This window comes from Ruditapes philippinarum, unplaced genomic scaffold, assembly GCF_026571515.1.
Source record: "Ruditapes philippinarum isolate M1 unplaced genomic scaffold, ASM2657151v2 ctg2781_1_1_1_1, whole genome shotgun sequence".
NCBI classification, from domain to species: Eukaryota; Metazoa; Mollusca; class Bivalvia; order Venerida; family Veneridae; genus Ruditapes; species Ruditapes philippinarum.
In genome coordinates this window covers 46,380-69,987 of record NW_026865625.1, presented here as the reverse complement: position 1 = coordinate 69,987, position 23,608 = coordinate 46,380, and the positions used below count along the sequence as shown (strand labels likewise).

General features: G+C 30.5%; 1 protein-coding gene across 1 annotated transcript; it reads left to right on the top strand.

Annotated features, from left to right (window-relative positions):
• Nucleotides 1-9,460: 9,460 nt before the first annotated feature.
• On the top strand, nt 9,461-22,407 carry LOC132729791 (SKI family transcriptional corepressor 1-like). The gene is made up of 7 exons (XM_060715610.1): nt 9,461-9,795; nt 14,289-15,894; nt 18,598-18,634; nt 19,442-19,519; nt 20,777-20,926; nt 21,746-21,811; nt 22,114-22,407. Exons 1-7 carry the CDS (start codon nt 9,758-9,760, stop codon nt 22,203-22,205), a joined length of 2,067 nt encoding a protein of 688 aa, XP_060571593.1. The 5' UTR covers nt 9,461-9,757; the 3' UTR covers nt 22,206-22,407.
• The last annotated feature ends 1,201 nt before the right edge of the window (nt 22,408-23,608 follow it).

Sequence of the window (23,608 nt, the reverse complement as noted above, 5' to 3'; positions counted from 1 at the left end):
TATTAGCGTTTGGCTTTTGAGGTCATTCTCTATTTGTTTAAAGATTGAAAGTCGCCATATTTGATGACATGAATATAATCAAATTACATATGTACGTAAGAATATCTTATGTCCACTTGTTTCAAAGTCATAGTGTTTTTTTGTTTTTGTTTTTTTTAATAGGCAGCCCATTGGCGACGAGGAGTTAAGCGGACAATCCTGTGATCAAAATAATTAAACGAATATTAGAAATGAGTGAAATTTATAGACAAATCAAGCAACAAAAGCATGTTAGAATGAAAAATGAATGTAGATAACAAAAATAAAATATATGAACTTACTGAATAAGTAGCTGAAAACTCCTTCTGCGATGCAGCAAGAATTTACGAAACAGTATTTAGAAAACAACAACATTTAAAACATACAGTATTTGCCTGACAAGGGAACGGGTACTTACTACTTCCACTGTGTCAAAATAAGACTCCTCGTCGAAATGTCGCACCCAAATGAATTTTCTGTCTGGGAAATATCTATTATTAATAGGTAAAGTCTTGACGTGGGATAAAGTAAAAAGAAATACTGACGATGATTTAACAAATAAATAAAAATGTCTGGAAATTCGAGGACATGATAAACATTACTTGGCATGGGAATCTGAAACCAAAAAGTCAAGTAAGTCACATCTGAGGCATTGCAATAAATTTAAGATTCAATGCAAAAGCATTCAAAAATGATATGTATGCAGCTTCCTTAAAATGAAATTGTTTTAGATATACTATACATCAAAATGGAGTATAATATTTTTAAAAACTAAGATATTTTTTTAACTTAAACCATTGATTTATTAAGCAATTTTGAAAATACCAAGAAATCAAATGCAATAATTCACCATTTTTTCTTTGTATTTTATTATTATTATTATTATTTATTGAATAAATACCCTACAAAAAGGGTTTCAAAAACATATCATTGACCAACCATATAATAATTGCTGAAATATTAATATGAATGATTAGTTTTGCTGTGATTTAAAAAGTGCCAATCAAGTACAGGTTTTGAAAGATTTTGAGTTTTACAATAACCAAGGAAAGGGTATTTTTCATAAATATAATTTATTGACGTTTTACTTTTTTGCTGAACTTTTCTTTTACCATTTCCCTATTAAATCAACTGTCTAGATTGTTGATAATATATTTGCAACCCAACAATGACCTGCAATCAAAAGCAGATGAACATTGAACGTTAAAGCCACATTAATACATACATTTGTAATAATGCAAATATATTTTCTAGATTTTTGACTGGCATTAGCACTTTGCATACTATGCAGTACATTACCGTGAAGAACCGAAACACGCACAAATAACGAAGCATTTCTACATCTTTTTTATTTCTTTATGGTATATTCATCGATTTAAATGCCAATACTTGAAACAATAATTAAAAGTTACACCACAATGATGACTTTGTACTGGAATTACTTTTACCGCGCTTCGTTGAAAACAGACTAAAGTTGCTGGGGTTTCTTCTGAACTTGTCATCAATAGCGCCTCAGATTTCAGGCTATATTCCCCCGTAAATCCCGTCAAAAACTTGTACAACGTATGGCATCTCATGGTCGTGCACGCACAGTACCAAGTCATGAAATAAATAAACTGTAAATATATTTGCATTCAATCTTTAAAGAATCATTCGCTATCGAAAACATGGTACAGATATATGTGTTTCGTTTTTTTAAAAGGTACGAATAAAGGTTCAGGCTATCGCGGTATGCAACTTAAGTGGTACAATACCACAAAATGGCAATTCTTACAAAATTGTAACAATAACTTATACACTATATTTTTCTCAAATGAATTTATTTTCAGTAATACTTTCGTCAAAATCCGATATATTTCGTTTTTTATATAGGTCAAATTATCCTTGATATAACTCAGAGCAAAATGATTTTTTTAGTCAAATAAACGCTTTATATACGGTAAATAACGATATTTTTGAAGATCCTATCATATCTTAGATAATAGAAAAAAAGGGCTTAAGAATGGTATAAACATAGAGTTTTCATCTTATCCTTCGGATGCAAGAAAATAAAAGACTATGAATATCATTCTTGCACATCTTTTGACAATAGGAAATACAAGAGAAACGAGTACGAGTATCATAGATATATTTTTTGCTGATATAGAATATACAGGGGTACGAATATCATAGATTTATCCTTTGCTGACATAATATACAGGGGTACGAGTATCATAGATTTATTCTTTGCTGACAGAATATACAGGGGTACGAGTATCATAGATTTATTCTTTGCTGACAGAATATACAGGGGTACGAGTTTCATAGATTTATTCTTTGCTGACAGAATATACAGGGGTACGAGTATCATAGACTTATCCATTGCTGACAGAATATACAGGGGTACGAGTATCATAGATTTATCCATTGCTGACAGAAAATACAGGGGTACGAATATCATAAATTTACCCTTTGCTGACATTAATATACAGGGTACGAGTATCATAGATTTATCCTTTGCTGACATAATATACAGGGGTACGAGTATTCGTAGATTATCCTTTGCTGACATAATATACAGGGGTACGAGTATCGTAAGATTTATCCTTTGCTGAACATAATATACAGGGGTACGAGTATCTAGATTTATCCTTTGCTGACAGAATATACAGGGGTAACGAGTATCGCTAGATTTATCCTTATCCTTTTACTGACATAATATAAACAGGGGTACGAGTATCGTAGATTTATCCTTTGCTGACATAATATACAGGGGTACGAGTATCGTAGATTTATCCTTTGCTGACATAATATACAGGGGTACGAGTATCATAGATTTTATCCTTTGCTGACATAATATACAGGGGTACGAGTATCATAGATTTATCCTTTGCTGACAGAATATACAGGGGTACGAGTATCATAGATTTATCCTTTGCTGACAGAATATACAGGGGTACGAGTATCATAGATTTATCCTTTGCTGACAGAATATACAGGGGTACGAGTATCATAGATTTATCCTTTGCTGACAGAATATACAGGGGTACGAGTATCATAGATTTATCCATTGCTGACAGAATATACAGGGGTACGAGTATCATAAATTTATCATTTGCTGACAGAATATACAGGAGTACAAGTATAATATATTTATACTTTGCTGACAGAATATACAGGGGTACGAGTATCATAGATTTATCCTATGCTGACAGAATATACAGGAGTACGAATATCATAGATTTAACCATTGCTGACAGAATATACAGGGTTACAAGTATCATAGATTTATCCATTGCTGACATAATATACAGGAGAACGAGTATCATAGATTTACCCTTTGCTGACAGAATATACAGGGGTACGAGTATCAAAGATTTATCCTTTGCTGACAGAATATACAGGGGTACAAGTATCATAGATTTATCCTTTTCTGACAGAATATACAGGAGTACGAGTATCATAGATTTATCCTTTGCTGACAGAATATACAGGAGTACGAGTATCGTAGATTTATCCTTTGCTGACAGAATATACAGGGGTACGAGTATCGTAGATTTATCCATTGCTGACAGAATATACAGGGGAACAAGTATCTTAGATTTACCCTTTGCTGACAGAATATACAGGGGTACGAGTATCGTAGATTTAATCTTTGCTGACAGAATATACAGGGGTAGGAGTATCATAGATTTACCCTTTGCTGACAGAATATACAGGGGTACGAGATTCATGGATTTATCCTTTGCTGACAGAATTATTACAGGGGTACGAGTATCATAGATTTATCCCATTTGGTGACAGAATAATACAGGGGTACGGTGTATCATAAGAATTTATTCCTTTGCTGACAGAATATATACAGGGGTACGAGTATCATAGATTATCCATTGCTGATCCTTTGCTGAACCAAGAATATACAGGCGGTACGAGTATCCATAGATTTACCCCTTTTATCATAATTTATCATTGCGACAGAATATACAGGGGTTACGAGTATCATAGATTTATCCATTGCTGACAGAATATACAGGAGTTACGTAGCATCATAGATCTATATTCCGATTGACTTGACAGAATATACAAACATGGGGTACGAGTATCATAGATTTATACCTTGCTGACAAGAATTATAACAGGGGTACGAGTAATCAAAAGAATTATCCCTTTTTAACTGACAGAGTAACTCTATATCAGGGCGTCCACAGTGATATCATAGATTTTTACTTGTCTCTTAGTCCTGACAGAAAGTGGTACAGAGGGAAGAACGAGTATCCATAGAATTTATCCATTTGCTGACCCAAGAATATATACAGGGATACTCCGGGTATCCCCACGTAGAATATATCCGGTGAGAATATTATCAGGGGTATTTTATCATTAAGATTTCTCATTTCATTACAGGACAAAGGAATATAGTCTATATACTCGGGGTATACGGGTACGTATTTAATAAAATTTTTTCCCTTAAAAAGCTGAAAAAAAAAAATTTTAAACCGGTTTCACTTAATAAAATTTTAACCCCTTTCTAAACAGAATTACGGGAGGTACGAGAAATAAATAAATTTATTTCTTTGCTGACAAAAAAATTGCAAAAAGTATTTTATATTTTTAAAAAGCGAAAATTTGGAACTCCCTAAAACTACTGGTTACTAATTTACCCAATCCAATCCCGTGGTGATAGAATAAATTATTAAATTATGTTTTTATTTACATTTTCCCAAGAAAACTCGAAAATATTCCAAACCTTGTAAGTTTAATTTATAGTGTAAAAAAAAACAAAATTTTCCCCAGTATCGTCGGGGATTGTCCTTTTAAACATTTTTAAAAACCCAAATTTACATTAATGCGGACTTTCCCCGGAATAAAAAAAAATCCCGGCAAGTAGGGTTTTAAGAAAAAAAAAACCTTAACAATAGCTAAATGAAAAAACCCAATTCCCCCTTTTGAGCCCGGCCTCTTTTTAAACGCCATTAAACCGAATGTTTCGTTTAAAACTATGGCGTTTTTATAACTGAAAAAACTTAAAAAAAGGTGATTAAAGAAAATGCCACATCGTTTCCAAAAAACCCAAAATTCATTTTAAAAAGACCGTTTTTGGAACCCCCCCCCTTTTCAATAAAACCGCTAAAAAGGGTTTTTTTTAAAATTAAATCTTCCGATAAAAAATTAAATTGATTGGGGGAAAATGTTTTTAAATAAGACATGTTAAATTTAATACGGTTAAATCCGGTTTTAAGATCTGCCGTTTGGAAAAATTGTGGTTAGCACGTTTTAAATTTTAGCAAGGCCCCCAGTGACAATGAAAACGTTTCCTTTTCCCGGCTAGTTATCTATTTTGGGAGTTCCTAACCCCAAATTTAATTTCCCCCCCCCCTGTGTTTTTAAAAACCTTTTGAAAAATTTAAAACAAGCGGGAAAACGAATCTGATTGTTTTAGATTGATACGAGATAGATCTTGTTTGTTCGAACTGCGGAACAATTACCAAACGTAATATTGGTGACATTTAAAAATGGAAGTTGTAAGATTATAAGTTGAAAGAAAGAAATCATACATTCAGATAAAATCCTACAAAGAATTGATTGTATTACTGGAATATTTGTCTTTGAATTACCGTTTTTATACTTCTTTTAATGAATCAAGCAACACTTGTTCCAATATATCATTCTGGGATTTACATATAATTCTAAACGATTGTTTCTTTGTTTTGTATTCTTGATAATGATTATAGAAATGTATTAATTCTCGCGTATTAATACATCATTAAAAAATAGTTGATTAAATGGAAAATATAATTTCATGGACGCTTTGAAAGAAGCTTAATATTAGAAATTGATTCGTATAATAGCAAAAAAAGCTCAGTAACCGTTTTAGACTGCGTTTAAGATTGGATGCAGTTTAATAGAGATATGTTGTATATTGAAAAATTAAATTCTGACTATCGATTTTAATACCTTAAATTGTAAATTTTGAATACCGTTAAAGCCTCTGCAAAAGTGACTTTGACTGGATTGAATTTTTGATCAAAATCTAATTTAATGGCACACATAATGTGTTCGTATAATTCCTGCTGCTTTGTTTTCAAAACTTTTTTCTGATTAAAAATTTCATCATTGACATCTATCTCTTCAACGTCGTCGTGGCATTAAATGATAAATCACTATATACAATAAATTAATTTACTTTTCCAAACTGAACATTATGAAGTACATTTATATTGTCTATACTTGTTTTGTATTTAAATTTTAACTTAAACCTGTGACTAAATCCCAGCTTAAACATATACAAAACGGAAAGAATAATGTCACGCATTGGTTAGGAAGAATAACTTTATCATTATCTAATTTTTTTTCATTGGAAATGGTCCTGGCAGGGTATAAAAGTATGCCAGTTAATATTTAAATAAAACATGTGTATCTTTGTTGCCTTTACAAGATTAAGTTGCTTCAAGATTTTTTTTTATAAAATATTGTCACAATGCTTTGTGGAGATTCGTTAAAATGATATCAGATTCAATGAAAAATTGAAAATATATGTATGTACAATCAAATCATGATGGTGTAAGATGAGCAACTATGGCATAATGTGAATATTAAAAAATAATCCAATTAAATTTATGTATAGAAATTATAACAGCATGCCTGAGATTCATGCTGACTTTTATAAAAAATTTGGAAATGTATTTTGTTAACTTCAATATTACTATATTAAGTGATACATGTGAAGCTATTTTGTGGCTCAAAATGGTCCATAAATATGATGATTTTACCTTAAGTAATTTATTATGAAGTGAGAAAAGAAACTAATTAAGACAATGCAAACGCCATTTTCAATTCACGTAAATACCCCCAAAAAGGCCAAAATGACCCTTATTTTGTTAGTAACGCTGTAGAAATTTGGTGTCAAATATTGCAAAATCTGCCTTTTATCGTACATAACATGTAAATCATTGCTAGAATCTTGAAACTTTTTTTTAATTTTCTTAAAATCTGAGTTCATTTTTCTCAATGTTGATATTTCAAAAATATTTTGTCTGATCTGGAGGCATGCAGCTTTACGTGTATAAATAAGAAAGCAGCTGAAAAGATTTTTAAAAATCTGTTTATTGGTTCTAAATTTATTTTTCCCATTAAGGTAAGGTCTCTATTATATCTAAACAGACAAGATCATAATATTATTTTCATTTTCGGAATGATTTGTAGTATTTTACTGATTACTTTCTTTAGTGTGCTGTCAAATATTTATATATGTCCAATATATGTAATATATCATACATAGTGTGTGTGTATTATTATATACACAGTAAAGCATATAATATTATACGCATGTATAATTCAAAGTCCTATTAAAATGAAAGATATATTTAAAAGAAATAGAAACTACAAGCTTTATAAAGTAAACAGATAAAGGAATAATTATCATTTACAAAATGCATGATAAATATTACACATGTAAAATGTTAGCAACTGTAATGTTATTTCATAATACTGAAATAAAAAAAAATAAGTAATTTTTATTACAAGAATATGTCTACTTCACTTCAGTGATGTTAAATTTTTCTGATCTTTTGGTATTATTGATTCCAGCATATTAAGAGTTGAAGATTGAGTACCGCTTAAGCCGGTGCCAGGGGGCGTGAGGGATCTTGCACGCTTTCATTATCCCGCATGGACAGACTCAGTCAAACCGAGTCTGCAATTTTCATGTAATTTTGTTGATTATTATGTTTCCAGTAGATCTTTTTTCCGGATATTTTTTTTCATGTGGTATGAATACAATCAGCTGATGTATTATCTAACCAACAATATAGCCCTTCCTTGAATGCTTTATAAAATATTTTTATCTCATCAATCTGAACATTATTTCTGACATTTACCAACATTTTTATTTTCAATTAGAAATGAGTACTTAGTAAACCATTTGAAAAAGAAATTGACATTTATGCATCAGTTAAAGAGATATTTATGTAGTCAAATCACAGAAATTAATTTGCAAACTTCCAATATCAAAATTATCAAAAATTTAGCTACACGATATTTATGCAACGGATTAAACCAAGATAGAATTCCTTTGGGATAAGAGAAGCCTCAAAATAACCCCTTGTCTAACGACCAGGTTCAATAACAAAGAGGTAGCTTTATTTTATATGTGAGTAAAGGTAAGGACACTGACTGCCTAGCACATTGACAACGCACGTAAATTACCGTTGAAAGATCTTACCACTCGGACATCATTTAAACATCCGGGGAAAGCATTGTTATTCAGTAAATGATGGCTAAATTGACTCGTTTACTTAAGGTCAATACATATTTATTGATAGAATCGGTTTAATTCTGCATCAGGACACACGTTGGATTGGTATTATTTATTCAATTATCATAGATGTGCCTTCCTCGAGGCTTCGAATCGCATCAGTAATTAAATAACGCTGGTTAACGCCAATCTCGTAGAGTAATAACTTAAATAATTGAATATTAAATGTAATAGTCTTGATGGAATTTGTTAATAATGAAAGTGTTACGCCTGAGTTTGCGACCGACGAGTTTCCTGTATTTTGAATAGATAGAAAACAGGTACCAGAAGAAGTATAATATATCTAGCTAAAAGGTTGGATCAAATGAAATGTTTATCAATATGTTACCTGTATCTGTCCTTTAAGAACTAGATTTTATTACCGGAAAAAATGTAAATACTGGTATTAAATTATTTGAGTATATGCTTAGAGTTTATAAAATAAAATAGTTTTATTACAGTTTAACGTGAATATTAAGTTTGCAAAAATTCATTAAGGCGTTTTCCAATCAAGCTTCCGTATAAAATAAAATTGACAGTATATTTATTATAGTAGGAAATGAATATAAATATACTGCATTAAGTCTTTGATCTTAAGTGTGATTCGGCATTTTATTGAATTCAATCTTTTCTTTAATTAAGACGTTTTTAATCCACATTCCACATATACAAAGTATATTATTTTATTTTTAAAATGAAAGGCAAAAAGTCCATAAATGCCGTTAAACAGGGTCAAAACAGTACGGTCATAGAAAGAAAGTAATATTTAAAGATATAAAACCTTAATTCACTCTCTATAAATTAAACATATCTTTTTGTTGTTTTACGATTATATATTTCATGGCTCTGATCACAGGAGACGAATGTTAAAAAGAAATAGTTTAACAAACGTTGAAAACCATTGGGGATCGATACATTCAGAACTAGTCGCAGTTTAAGTTAATCGACCGGAGAGCACGTGACTACATCATCATCTATTGTGCATGGGCGAACTGATTGACAGCGTGTCATTTCAATTATTGGCCAATGAAGTTGGTTCTTTTGTGATGCTGCGTTCAACCAGCGCGTGCGAACACGCCCAGGGGCGATTTAATAGCTTCATTTCGCTTGAAAATCATAATATTTTCCTTACTCATAGTAGGTGACAATAGAAATTTACCGTTAAATGCGTGGAACACATAATTTTAAATAATGCAACCTGCTAGTTGCGGTGAGGTCCGACCTTCTGCTGATTAATTATGTTTCCCAGTTTATAAATAGCCCGTAGACTGGTTTTGGAAAACAGATTGGCATGCGATTTTAAATAGGCAATTACGGGTTCAATGAATATCAACTTTGGAATTAACATTAGTACTGCTAATTGTATCAAATGATAGTGCGTTTTAGTTACATGCGTTAACTAGGAAAAAAAATAGTTTTAGGAAATAATAAATAAAGAAAGAAACATTTGTTGTCAATAAACTTCGTATGTTGAAAGTACCTTTGTGCAAGAATAGTTTAGAAAGGTATGTAAAGGTAGTTTTATTACTATTTTCCAGATAATCTTTCAAAAATACTTTAAATCACACTAAATACGGTCTTGATTCCTCCGAAATTGTATCTTTATTTCGTGTCATGAGACTGTACTAAATGTCAATGTAAAGCTAGGTACATCTTCCTTTGAGGCAATACTTTTATACATAGAGATAATGAAATGATGTCACATTATCCGTTATCTTCTAAAAATAAATTCTTAATTGACTGATTTTATGTGATACGCAAACTTAGGCAGTAAGATTTGATAAAACAATCTTTAATATTATGAAACGATACTTTAAAATCGACATAATTATACATTCCGTTTTCTTGAGTTGGTGTTGATATATGTGTTGTTTTTCACTCTACCAATCTTTTTCACATATTCCAGGAAGTGACTTCATGTAATATGTAGATAATCTTTGTATAACATATACATATACAACAAACAAACTAAACATTCGCATTTGTATACAGTTATCTTAAATTCATATTAACATAATTGATATACAAATATATTTAAAATTGAATATGAATTAAATATTGTGTTTCAGAAATACAACTTGTGAAAGAGATAGTACACATATAATTATCTTTCTGGAGTAACAATGCCGCCCTCAAGTACTTTTTTCTTCAACAATATGATGTATTGTTTTAGAAATATTAAAGAATAAATGAATGTTTTTGTACGTAGCGCTGGCGGCGACTGACTTTACCAATGTGTCCAGTGCACACCAAGATCAGCCGGTGTATCCATCCAGTCTGATCATGGTCTGCATTACTCGCTTTCCAGTTGGTACTTATTTAGAAATGTTCCTTCAAATGATGAACGATTTTGTTCATATTGAAAGACTGACAATTTCGTTTTAAGACCTTTAGCGTGGTAATGGTATATATATACATGTACATTATTATGTTATTGTTATATATGTACATTGGTACATTGATTACACGTAAATATTATATAACAAACAATAATTAAAATTTCCGGACTGTTTTAGCAACATTAAAACGTGAACTTTTAGATCAATCAGAACATGTATAAATATATTGTAACGTACTATAATAAAAAATACCCGGTTAAGTTATGAGGAGAAACACATATTCAATAATTTCATCAACAAATAAATAAATAAAATAAACTAGAATAGAATATAATATTTGTATACATGTATTTGTTTCCTATATTCTACTTTTCCATTTTAAGAAATATGCATGTATATAAAAATTCTTACAAATCTATTATTCCTTGATTATTACTAACACACGTTTGAAAATTATTTATTCTGGTTCATTTATACTGACAATATGTAACAATGTATATATATTTTTTTGCATAATTTATTTCCTCATATGCATTTCTTTAAGAACAAACATAGAAACATATTTGAGCTGCGTTATGACAAAACCAACATAATGGGTTTGCGACCAGCATGGATCCAGACCAGCCTGCGCATCCGCGCAGTCTGATCAGGATCCATGTTGTCTACTTGTTATAGGGTTTGTAAGCGAACAGCATGGATCCTGATCAGACTGCGCGGATGCATGCTGGTCGCAAACCCATTATGTTGGTTTTGTCATGGCGCGGCTCATTTATGTCTATCAAACATAAGGATGTTTCGCCGAGGATGGAACTTACACTCATAAATTCACTATATTTATACTCACTAATTCAATAGTTTTGTATTTTCACTAACTAATTTACTATATTTATACTTTAATATTCATTATATTTAAACAGGAACCAAAACAATTTATCAAAACATATTTCACTTTAAAAAACTTCATCAGTTGATAATTATATTTATACAATCATGCATTTGTATAAGATATCATTATATCTAATATATCGATATAAACAAATATACTTTTTGTTATTAATGGTCTTGAATTACATATAATATTTGCCATTATTTGTAATTTGTAATGATAAAAATAATAATGCATGTATAATGCCGTTTAAATAAATGTATCTTTATATTAAGTTTGTACTGTAGTCTTTTTTGTTGCGAATTGGATGCTTTTTTATCAAATACATTTTCTTATATCATGGATAATACTAAAAACAGAACTGGTGGTTAAAATGAGTATATTAATTGTTTCCGTGTATGTTATATTAGATATATCAATGTCAATGTACTTGAAAATGTTATGACTCAATATGTATTGTAATATTTTTAATGCTGAAGTGAAATTGATATTAAGAACTAGATATCATTTGCATATAAAACAGAAGTCTACATAACGGTATTATATAAAAAGCGATTGATAAATAGCAAGTTAAAATTTTGTTTATATTTCGTACTAGGTATAGCTTTAATTCAATCATTTTTCAAGACTTGATAATTCTATATATATGTAATGATAATTATATACCAACAAAATGTAAAAGATAATTATTAGTCATGCAGAAACATTTGCATTCTTTTCCTGGGAAGACGAATAAATGATGCAACGATTTGCAGAAGAAATGTTAGAATTAAAATCTGATTACAATGAATGTAAATTATATGGGCTTTTGTAGTTTTTCCTCAAAATGTCTCTTCAAAAAATATAATATATATACAAATTGATGTGTCTTAAAAATTCAATATTAAGTTCATCTTGCATAAAGATTTATTGAAGTTTTTATAATATAAAAAACATGTACAAGTATATATTAAGTTCCTCATTCGTAAAAGGGTAACTCAGAAGTTATAGAGAAATAGAACACAATTATGCATAAGTTAAAAATGTACAAAGTTAAATTGTTGCTGGGTGAACTTGTTATACTTTAATTTGTAATTAATGACAGGAGATTAATATTTGTGTTTGACATGTGACAAGCCTGATATTAAAGTCACAGAAACATGGGCAATGTACAATGAATTTTATAAATATTTAATGATAATTAAATATTGCTTTTAGGATATCGATGGATAACAAATTGATTAATTAAGGAACGTCGGTGTCTGCTGTAAATACAAACTTATTGAAAATTAACTTATTAATATTGTGTATAATTTTGCACGCAATAGACGATATATCAATGCGCAATTATATTATTTTTTTAAATAAGATTTTTGGAAGAGTTCTCACAACTAATTCGACATGATGAGCTGAAAATCATGAATGAAATGAAAATTTAGTAGATAAAACGATGTTATATGATTTATATCATACTGTTTATCAGAGAACTCGTCGTTGCAAACATCTCTTGTCATTTTTTAACATCATATGTAGGTTTTCTTTGTATCCAACTTCTTGGCATAGATCAAACACAGGTAGGCATTGACAATATTTCAAGTGCCAAGTATTTAAATCATCATTAAATTTATTTCTTATCAAACAGCAGTATGGTCTGATGTGTACATCATTCTTGTATTTTAAATCAAAGTCGACCAATAGTATTACAAATAATTATATATATATATACACTGATACTGAACATAAAAGATTTAGAAATGCTCATGTTAATCATTTACTTAATCATGACACGATACTTGTAATTTCAATACTGAATAAAGGGGAGCCGGTACACGCATACTGTTTTTTTTTACATAAAATACAATAATTAACATGATTAACTTAAGACGATTGCATTAAAGATGAAACATCATCTTTCATATGAAATGATCACCTTCACAGTATTAGTATTTATACGGGTAATTAATTGCGCCGTTAGGATCCAAAATACATCACAGTGATTATCGTCTGCTTTAGACAAGATATCGCCTTGTTACCGCCATATGGTGGTCCATAAACGCTCTCGATGTAGCTTCGCTGACAAAACCCGACTATATGATACCACCAAGAAGTAACATGAACCTCTTTCACGTTTCAATAAATTTCTGTAACCAGGGTGCAATGGTCTAAAATCTTGATTATTAATTACAATCACGGGATACCATAAACATATGGACACGAGTTAAATTCTTGACGGCGTTCGATTGTTTCCGTTTATGCGGATTAAGTACAGAAAGACAGGTCAAAGAAAGTGAAGTAAATTATTTTTTTCTGGCCATATGTCAAAGAATTTCATTGAATGGTAGAAAATATTAATTAGTCTTGTTTGCTGTCTTCAGATTTATTTCCCGTTATCTGCGTGTTTTTAAAAGACATTATTTACAAATATTACAGATTTAATCTGTTGCAAGAACCATTATCTAGCAATGTGAAGAAGTTTAAATAAAAATACACATAGTGAATGAAATTAATTAAAATACGATACTGTTTGATTAAAATTAACAAGATAAACAAGACAGCCGTGCGTATTTTTTTTTTAATTTATTTATTTCATTTTGTTTGTTTCTCCAGAACTTATATTTTATTGTCAGCTTATAGAATATTATGACCGAGGTTTAATGCTTAAATACAAATTACTATTTGGATGTCAGCTCGTACGGGCGATAAAGGCAAAACATCTTTGTTGTTAATACGAATGAGTAAAACGAACTTTTTTTTCAAATGATTTATCTTTCTTTTACTTTTTTCTATATTTAAGAAAAATGGAGCTAGATGTGTGCTCAAGTAATTCTCGTGAATGCGATGCAACAAAAACTGAAATGAAGAAGTCCACGATTCTGAAAACGCCGGACAATTCTCAGGCATCAAACTTCACTTATCGTCAGAACCACGTATCCACGGTTGTTCTATCTGGTGTTCCAATTGTTTCCCTACATATAGACGGAAAAGAAAGATTGTGTTTAGCACAGATTTCTAACACACTCCTGAAGCAGTTTAGCTACAATGAGATCCACAACCGACGGGTGGCTCTAGGTATAACCTGTGTTCAGTGCACACCTGTGCAACTAGAAATACTAAGAAGGGCAGGGGCAATGCCAATATCTAGCAGAAGATGCGGAATGATTACTAAACGTGAAGCTGAACGTTTAGTGAAATCTTTTCTAGAGGACAACAGGCCCCCAAAGCTACCAGACAATTTTTATTTCGAAGTTTTCCACTTATGTGGTTGGGGTTGCAAAGGTAAATTCGAACCATCCAGGTATAACAGTTCTCGAGCAAAATGTATAAGATGCAATTTTTGCAATTTGTATTTCTCACCAAATAAATTCATTTTTCATTTTCACCGGGTTGCAGACTCCAAATATAACCACCCTGATGCTGCAAACTTTAACTCATGGAGACGCCATCTTAACCTCCTGAAAGGAGGTGACAATGATGACATACATCATGCATGGGAAGATGTAAAGGCCATGTTTAATGGTGGAAGCAGAAAAAGAATGTTATCTTCAGATGGGTACACGGAATCACAATCTGTTCCTGAAGAGAAAAGGCAAAAAACCTCCACAGATGAAGGAGGAATCTTAACTAAACCAGGGTTCGGTACTCAGTATCAAAGTTATCCATTTTTCTCGATGCCAGGTAAAACGTATCCATTCGGTGCGTTAAATACACCAAATCCACTTGCATTGCAGTATCAAATAAACAAAGCAGAAATACGAAATGACGAAAAACAAACTCAAAACATTCCGTTTCATCCATGGAGACAACCAACAGATTACATAATACCGCCATATGATTTATTTTGGGGGAATCAATTTGCATCTAGACAAGCGAGTTTAGCAGGATTTGGAAAAAACTATTTCAACAGTTCAACTGTTAAAGACTTAACCACCTCCATGAACTTACGACAGTCACCATCTGATACCCATTCTTCGTCCGAAGATGATGAAAGCAGTTCGCATACATTTGGTGCAGCTCCAGAAACTTTGAACTCTAATAATCAGCAGTGTAGGCCTTCTGCCTTTCGGCCTGTAGGGAAATCTCCACGAAATGACAAACTTGAACTTGATGACTTGCATGATGAAAATATTGAAGGTGATATCAAAGAAAACAATGAAAATATTAATAATTCTGATATAGATGAATCAGATATAGATATAGAAGATGATGAATGTAAATTCGATGATTCCGCTGATAACGATAAAACAGAAAGGGAAGATAATAGACTGTTTACACACGATACAAGTATTTCAGATAATACTGATATTACAAAAAATGAAGAATCAAGAGTATCAATGCTTGTTGAAACTTCAGAGGAAATAGAACCGGAACCAACAATAGCTGATGTAGCAGAAGTTCAGCAGGTGAGTACTGCATTTCTATTGAATACTATATTTTTTTCAGAATAAAATAACTTACTACTCTATAAATTTAAATGATAAAGAATATCCAAGCAGATCGTAGAATAAATTTTCAATCACTGAAACTAAAAAAAAACAACTCCATGAAGCTTTATAGATGTATAAGTAACTAGATATATCAAATACATATGACGATTTACTTGTTTTAGGCTAGATCTGACATAATTCAGTATTTTATCACACTTTTTTGACAATGTTACTGAGGAAGTGAAGGCTATGGTTTCATATTTTTTCACATTTATTTGCCATATATGAGGAAAGTTAGTACCTCACACTATTTAAAATCGTTACTTTTGTTAATTTGACAAACGTTTGATTTTTCCACTATCTAAATTTTGAATGAAAGTGAGCGTTAATCTGAAGGATTTATACTGTAAATTAGAATATATTATTAAAAATTAGAATATATTATAAAACTATTTAAAAAAAAAAAACTTAGTGATAAAACTGGAATTAATGTCGAATTTTGAACAAATATTCTTTGAAAACGTAATTTCAAAACCACTATCGACAGAATTAATAAATTAAAAATATCAATCTACGTCGTTACGATGTGTTAATTTCTCTTTATCAGGGAGGTAGCTATGTATATGATGATAAATGTGATTTCAGTAATTTCATTTTCTGAAACGATTATGGAAACTCATTAAACTTATTATCACACACAAACAGTACTTCTTTTTGTACATCTTTAGCTTTATTTCGTTTATTAATGATATGAGCCGCGTCACGACAAAACCAACATAGTGCGTTTGCGACCAGCATGGATCCAGACCAGCCTGCGCATCCGCGCAGTCTGATCAGGATCCATGCTGTTCGCTTACAAACCCTATAACAAGTAGAGAAACTGATAGCGAACAGCATGGATCCTGATCTGCAGACTGCTGGTCGCAAACGCACTATGTTGGTTTTGTCATGACACGGCTCATATGCTGTAAAGTAAACCAACTGATATAATCTCGTGGGATTTTAACTTTTCAATTTGCAATAACTGGGGAGATAGCATCTTTGCACTGCATAAAACAAATGTAATTGATTAACCGTTTGTCCCACACATTTGCTACATTAAGTTTGCTTCATTAATACGTATATGTGATAAGAAGACCGCTCAGGAAAATAATTTTGTTTAGTTTTCGTAGCAAAATATATACAATCTGTAAATCACAACCGCATTTGGACATAAATATTTGATTTTAGCTACACGATTAAGTCTTTTGTGAACAAGACTATTACAACTATTTCTTAAATATCACTTAAAGTGTCTAGATTTCAAGATAGCCAGCGATAATACGATCTTATCTGATGTATATTAATGAATCCCGCTAATGCTCGAGTGAAATGTTAATTTACGATACAGAACATATGACAGACACGGTTTGTTAGTGACCAAGTAACATAAGTAGTTACTAAAATCATTCCTTCTTTCAGGTAATTGAAGATCATGTAATATTCAGTAAGGATTTACGCTTATTTGTTATTTTAAACAGGAAAATATAGTTTCCCTGATTACCTGGCTCGTGCCACGAGCTTTTGCATATTTAATGACAAATCCTTTGTTTACTTGCTTTTAACCATTAACAAAAGAATTCTTAAAAGAAATATTCGGTGACTTGAAGATTTATGTTTACATGCTTCAGTCAGTTGATACGTCTGAAACTGTAAGGGTATTGTCTTTTTTTTCAAGTTAAGAAGTGTTTTCCTTCAAATATTAAGTACTTTATGATAGTTTGGTGTCATCAAAGGATATTTAGTTAGGGGTTTCATAGTTTTAAAAAAGCGTTTACGTAGGAGAACTAAGAGCCACATTTTTTATTAATGATTTAAAACATGCCATAATTATTTATTACTTTGGCCGACGTAATCTGAGAGACCTGTGGTTCATGGTCCATAAAATAAGCTCTAATGTGACTCCTTTCTTCACTGATGGTGGTAGCTTATTTTGGTTACTAATTGCCAATAAACTAATCATTCATCGTCCCGGAGGAAAGGTCCTTGTGGACTTAAAAGGTGACCATCACAAGGTCGTGCTTTTGCTTCTCCCACAAATCACTTTTAAAAAAAGGAATATTTTAAGATGTGAAAAATTCCTTATCTGACATTAAGAAAGAAGCACTCAAACTTGTTATTATCAAAACGTTACCACCACATGTAATATTTATATAAATGCAGGTTTTCTTTTTACATTTACTTCCAATTCGTTCAGTAATAATACATAAGCTCAATAAATAGCAGTATATAAAATATTCTCAGTAAGTTTGTTGTTCTAACAATTAACTGAATTAAAACAAAAACATTAGGCAAAATAGAAAGAAAAAAATACATTATGAACTTTTATGCATAACAATTTAAAGTTTCCGTCTTTGGACTGTTTATCTGATACATAGTCAGGGGTTATTTTCATTTCGCAACATAGCCTTGCGTAAGATAGTTGCGTTAATTTTTAATTGAATTTATCCAATGACTCCATTTGTCAGTACACCTGATCTTTAATATTTCTTGTCTGTACAAGTGGCTAGTAATTCATCAAACACGGTAAATCCTTTGAGAAGATAGGCTTTTCCCCTCATGGACAGAAAATGATTAATTATAATGAATATTCATTTAAGTATTTCTAAAATCAATTTAATTATAAATTCACATTTTCAGGTCGATGGAGAATTAAAAAAGAGTCCATTAATGCACGGTAAGTAATTTGCCATTTTTATAAATAAACTCGTGTTTTTGATGTTTAATTAAATTGAAAGGCAATTTCTTAATTGATAAAATAAATTGATTGATGGGATTGGTCATTTCTTTATTCATTATATAATCTTAGTTTAAGTTTAACAAACGACTTAGGATCTACTTAAGAACAATGACTCACGTTTAGAAATTCAATAATTTAAAATCGTTAAAAATTTGGTTTTACGTGCCATTTTATATTATCCTTATTAAGAAGAAACGATTGTTTTTGCTTATACCTGCAAGAATTTTAGATATCGTTCTTCTTTTGTAGAAAAACTTTTCTGTAATAGATTTTTCTTTTATGAATCATTAAACAATTCAGTAACTGAAAATTAAAAAAGATAAAAAAAATAATCATCACTGCAAATCACCATAAACAACTCGCTTATTTCTCGCAAAATTATGTATTATTGATTTGGCTCTGTCATAATTTGATTGGTCTTTAATCATATCTGTTACTTGACTTCAGCTACGTGCAAGATCGAAATGAAATTTTAATTTTAAATGAAACTGGCTTTAATCCAACTTGCCTAGATGTCATTCATGGTGTTGAAATTTCTAAAGAAATAATATTGTGTGCAGTTATGTTTTATTATTGTACTAGCTTTTTTAACATTGGCGTTTTTATTCAAGTGTATGGACAAAGAGGTTAGACGTTCATAATCTGCAAGGCGTGTAGGGATCTTTTAATATACATTGCTATTGCAAAATGCCAAAAGTAATCTTGAAAGACTAACCTGTCTTTAACGTGCTTCTTTTCTTTTAGAAGAACGGATAGAGGACGATATAAACTGCAACAAACCTTTTCAACTGAGTCTAGAAGATGTCAACAACATGAGCAAAGGTACAGTAAGCTAACCGTTGTACTGTAAGGTGTTTATATTGTAACATTGCCCTGTTGGATGGTGTTCAAGTTGTAACTTGGTATTGTGATGTGTTTACCTCGTTTTGTGCGGAACGTCGGTGGTTCTACTCAGGTGCCCGTTCGTGTCTGAAATATTGCACGGAAGGGCACCTGACGTCTTTTTCCATCAATAAAGCTGGAACGTCTCCTTATGACCTGTCGATGTGATATAAAACACAACCAAACAAATAAACCTCGTTTTGTGATGTTTTGTATAAAATTGTATAAAATAGCATTATTTATATCCGTTAACATTATCAGTTCACATACTAGTTTTGTATCACTGAAACTCTCCATACATTCAATAAAACATATCGACTATGCTATTTTATGTAAGTTTATCAATATAATTTATTCGTAATATCTTACTTTTAACGGTTTTATAGGGTAAATATTTGATATGGCTTGTCAAATCTAATAAACGTTCACGAAACGTTAGAAAACAAATTTATTTGAAATAAAATAGTAACAAGATGAACATATCTTATTACTACATAGACGCCACACAAGGTATATATAAATATAATTATATTTTCTGTATGTACGAATAAAAAAGGTTATATTGTCATGTATTCCAATTGTTGAACTTCCTTTACATTTGAAATTGTCTGCAATATTTATCATTTTTATTTGTTTATTGACCGGATGATGGTTTCATAATAAGAACTTATATCTCGTGTTGATATTTAAGTGATCTTTCAGTTCTTTCTCACAATAATAATATATTTTTATATCCTTTCATTTCTCTTCATTGCACAATTATTAATTTCAAGATGCCAGAAATTATTTGTATTCACATGTAAGCGAAAACCAAGATGCGCTCATACCATGTGAAATACCATTTGAAAAAAAATCTACATGTCAGACAAGATTCTTAATAATACAAAATTAAAAATTCTTTGTTTTTCGAAATTTTTGTTGAAAAATATCTATTTTTTTTTTAATTATTCTTTCATAAAATATATATTACTATGACTGTCCTTTTATCAATAAGTGTGTTATTATGCAATCATTTTGTAATTTGAAAACCGATACTATATGCATTTCTAACGATGCCTTAATAATCATTGAGATAAGGAAAGAGTATTTCTTAACCTAACCGTACTGCCAAATAAAAATGAAATCAATGTCACGAATAGTTTCTGTAAACCGACAATAAATCAACAAAGCGATTAACAATGACAATTTACATTGCAGAAGAACTTCAGAAACAACTGAAAAGTGAAATGGATATAAGAAAACAAGTGGAGGATGACATCAATAAAATAAAGAAAAGCCTACAGGACCAGGTCAGCAAGGAGAAATCACAGCGAGACGAGATAACACAACAATTACAATCCATGAAAGGTTGGTTAGTTAATAACATTTGTTGCTTGTCTATATATATTTCAAAAGAAACGCTTAAACATTATATGAACTGCACAGACAAAAAAGAAACAACCCCAAAACATTATGTATATTACAACGCAATATATCCTTATAGAAAAGATGCACGATTATATACATGTATAAAAAAGATGTATGGTTTTCAATGACTTTGGTATTGATTGCGACAATTTATTGCGCAGTATCTCTCACGCCACCTAGCACCGGTTTAAGCAATGTATTAAGTAACAACATTATCAACAACTTCAGTCATTTTCACATAAAACGTTTAATGATGTCCACTTTTCATATAGTTCACATATTCGTCTGTTTCAATCCTTTTTCTATTCAAATAGTTTATATTAAGTTTGTTTAAATGCTGTAACTTGTATTTCTTGTACGAAGGAATATCTTCAAAACCATCATTCATCACTATGCCTAAAGTTGTATTAAATTGTTTAAAAAATATATACATAATAAACAAAATTTCCATGAGGAAATCTGATCCTTTTTGTATATGAACAAACGCTCGAATTTCCAATTGGTACATGTATAATGCACACACGTATCTAAAAAATGTCTACTTAAACTACCGTTATTTCCTATTTGAAAAAAGTAATGTATCATCAGTATTTAATACTAGTATTTTAAATCATCCCGATTCATTCAGCTATTTTAGTGATCTCTTTGTATATGTTATGTTTTAGCATTAACTTAATAAAATTACCATTTTTTTATGATTTCAGTAGCAGGAATAGTACTTATTTCTGTTGACATTTAGATATGTTTTTATTCTTTCAGATGCGTTGTGCAATGAACTTGAACAAGAACGAAAAATCAGGTTTTCAATGCAACAAAAATTGAAAGGTAAACACATCAGTTCTACTTCTTTTTATTGTAAACAATAAAAAAAAGCAAAGGTAATGGCGTTATAAGATATATGAATTTAATAAGTATGCAAAACTTTTAAATACAAATATTGTATTATGATATTCAAATATATTATTCTTTTTAGGACAAAAACAAAAAATTGTACACGATTTTTTGCACACATTTTTTTATCTTAAAGGAACTTATAAAAGTATTCAAGAGAAATGTTGTTGTTTTTTCGTGGACTTCAATATTTATATCTGTATATGATTCATGTTTGGCTTTTATTAATTTTTCAGAGGCCCATGATGCATTGCATAATTTCTCGTGCAAAATGTTTACAAATAAACCGTGTACAGATTGTGTCGTAAAAGAAGCTATGCGTCAATAAACTTTCTATCCTACACAATCAGAACAATGACATACTCCAGGATTAAATTTTAAGCTGTTACATCAATTGTTGACTGTATTTAATACAACAAAATCAAAGTACATTTGTATTCTATCTGTGTAATTAATTATACGTATAAAAAGATTTTATCTAAGACCATGTTTGTATGATGCTGGATGGATATATTCATGAATGAATACATTTGTATATAGAAAATTACCATTTTTGTTACTGAATATGAGCTCACTGTTAATTTATGTTGCCACGAGAATTGTAATCACTGAAGTGAGCATTTGTGTTACATATTTGAAACCATAAATATATTTTCATTAATGGATACATTTGTATACAAAATATTCCAGTTCCTTAAAGTTAACCATCTTTCTAAATTTGAACTTCTTCTTGTAATTGAATATGAACTCGTAGTAAATTTATGTTGCCACGAGAAATCTAATTACTGCAGTGAGCATTTATGTTATATATTTGAAACTATAAAGACATTTGTATACAAAATATTCCAGTTCCTTGAAGTTAACCATCTTTCTAAATTTGAACTTCTTCTTGTAATTGAATATGAAATCACTGTAAATTTATGTTGCCACGAGAAATCTAATTACTGCAGTGAGCATTTATGTTATATATTTGAAACTATAAAGACATTTGTATACAAAATATTCCAGTTCCTTGAAGTTAACCATCTTTCTAAATTTGAACTTCTTCTTGTAATTGAATATGAAATCACTGTAAATTTATGTTGCCACGAGAAATCTAATCACTGCAGTGAGCATTTATGTTATATATTTGAAACTATAAAGACATTTGTATACAAAATATTCCAGTTCAGTGAAGTTAACCATCTTTCTAAATTTGAACTTCTTCTTGTAATTGAATATGAAATCACTGTAAATTTATGTTGCCACGAGAAATCTAATTACTGCAGTGAGCATTTATGTTATATATTTGAAACTATAAAGACATTTGTATACAAAATATTCCAGTTCCTTGAAGTTAACCATCTTTCTAAATTTGAACTTCTTCTTGTAATTGAATATGAAATCACTGTAAATTTATGTTGCCACGAGAAATCTAATTACTGCAGTGAGCATTTATGTTATATATTTGAAACTATAAAGACATTTGTATACAAAATATTCCAGTTCCTTGAAGTTAACCATCTTTCTAAATTTGAACTTCTTCTTGTAATTGAATATGAAATCACTGTAAATTTATGTTGCCACGAGAAATCTAATTACTGCAGTGAGCATTTATGTTATATATTTGAAACTATAAAGACATTTGTATACAAAATATTCCAGTTCCTTGAAGTTAACCATCTTTCTAAATTTGAACTTCTTCTTGTAATTGAATATGAACTGACAGTAAATTTATGTTGCCATGATAAT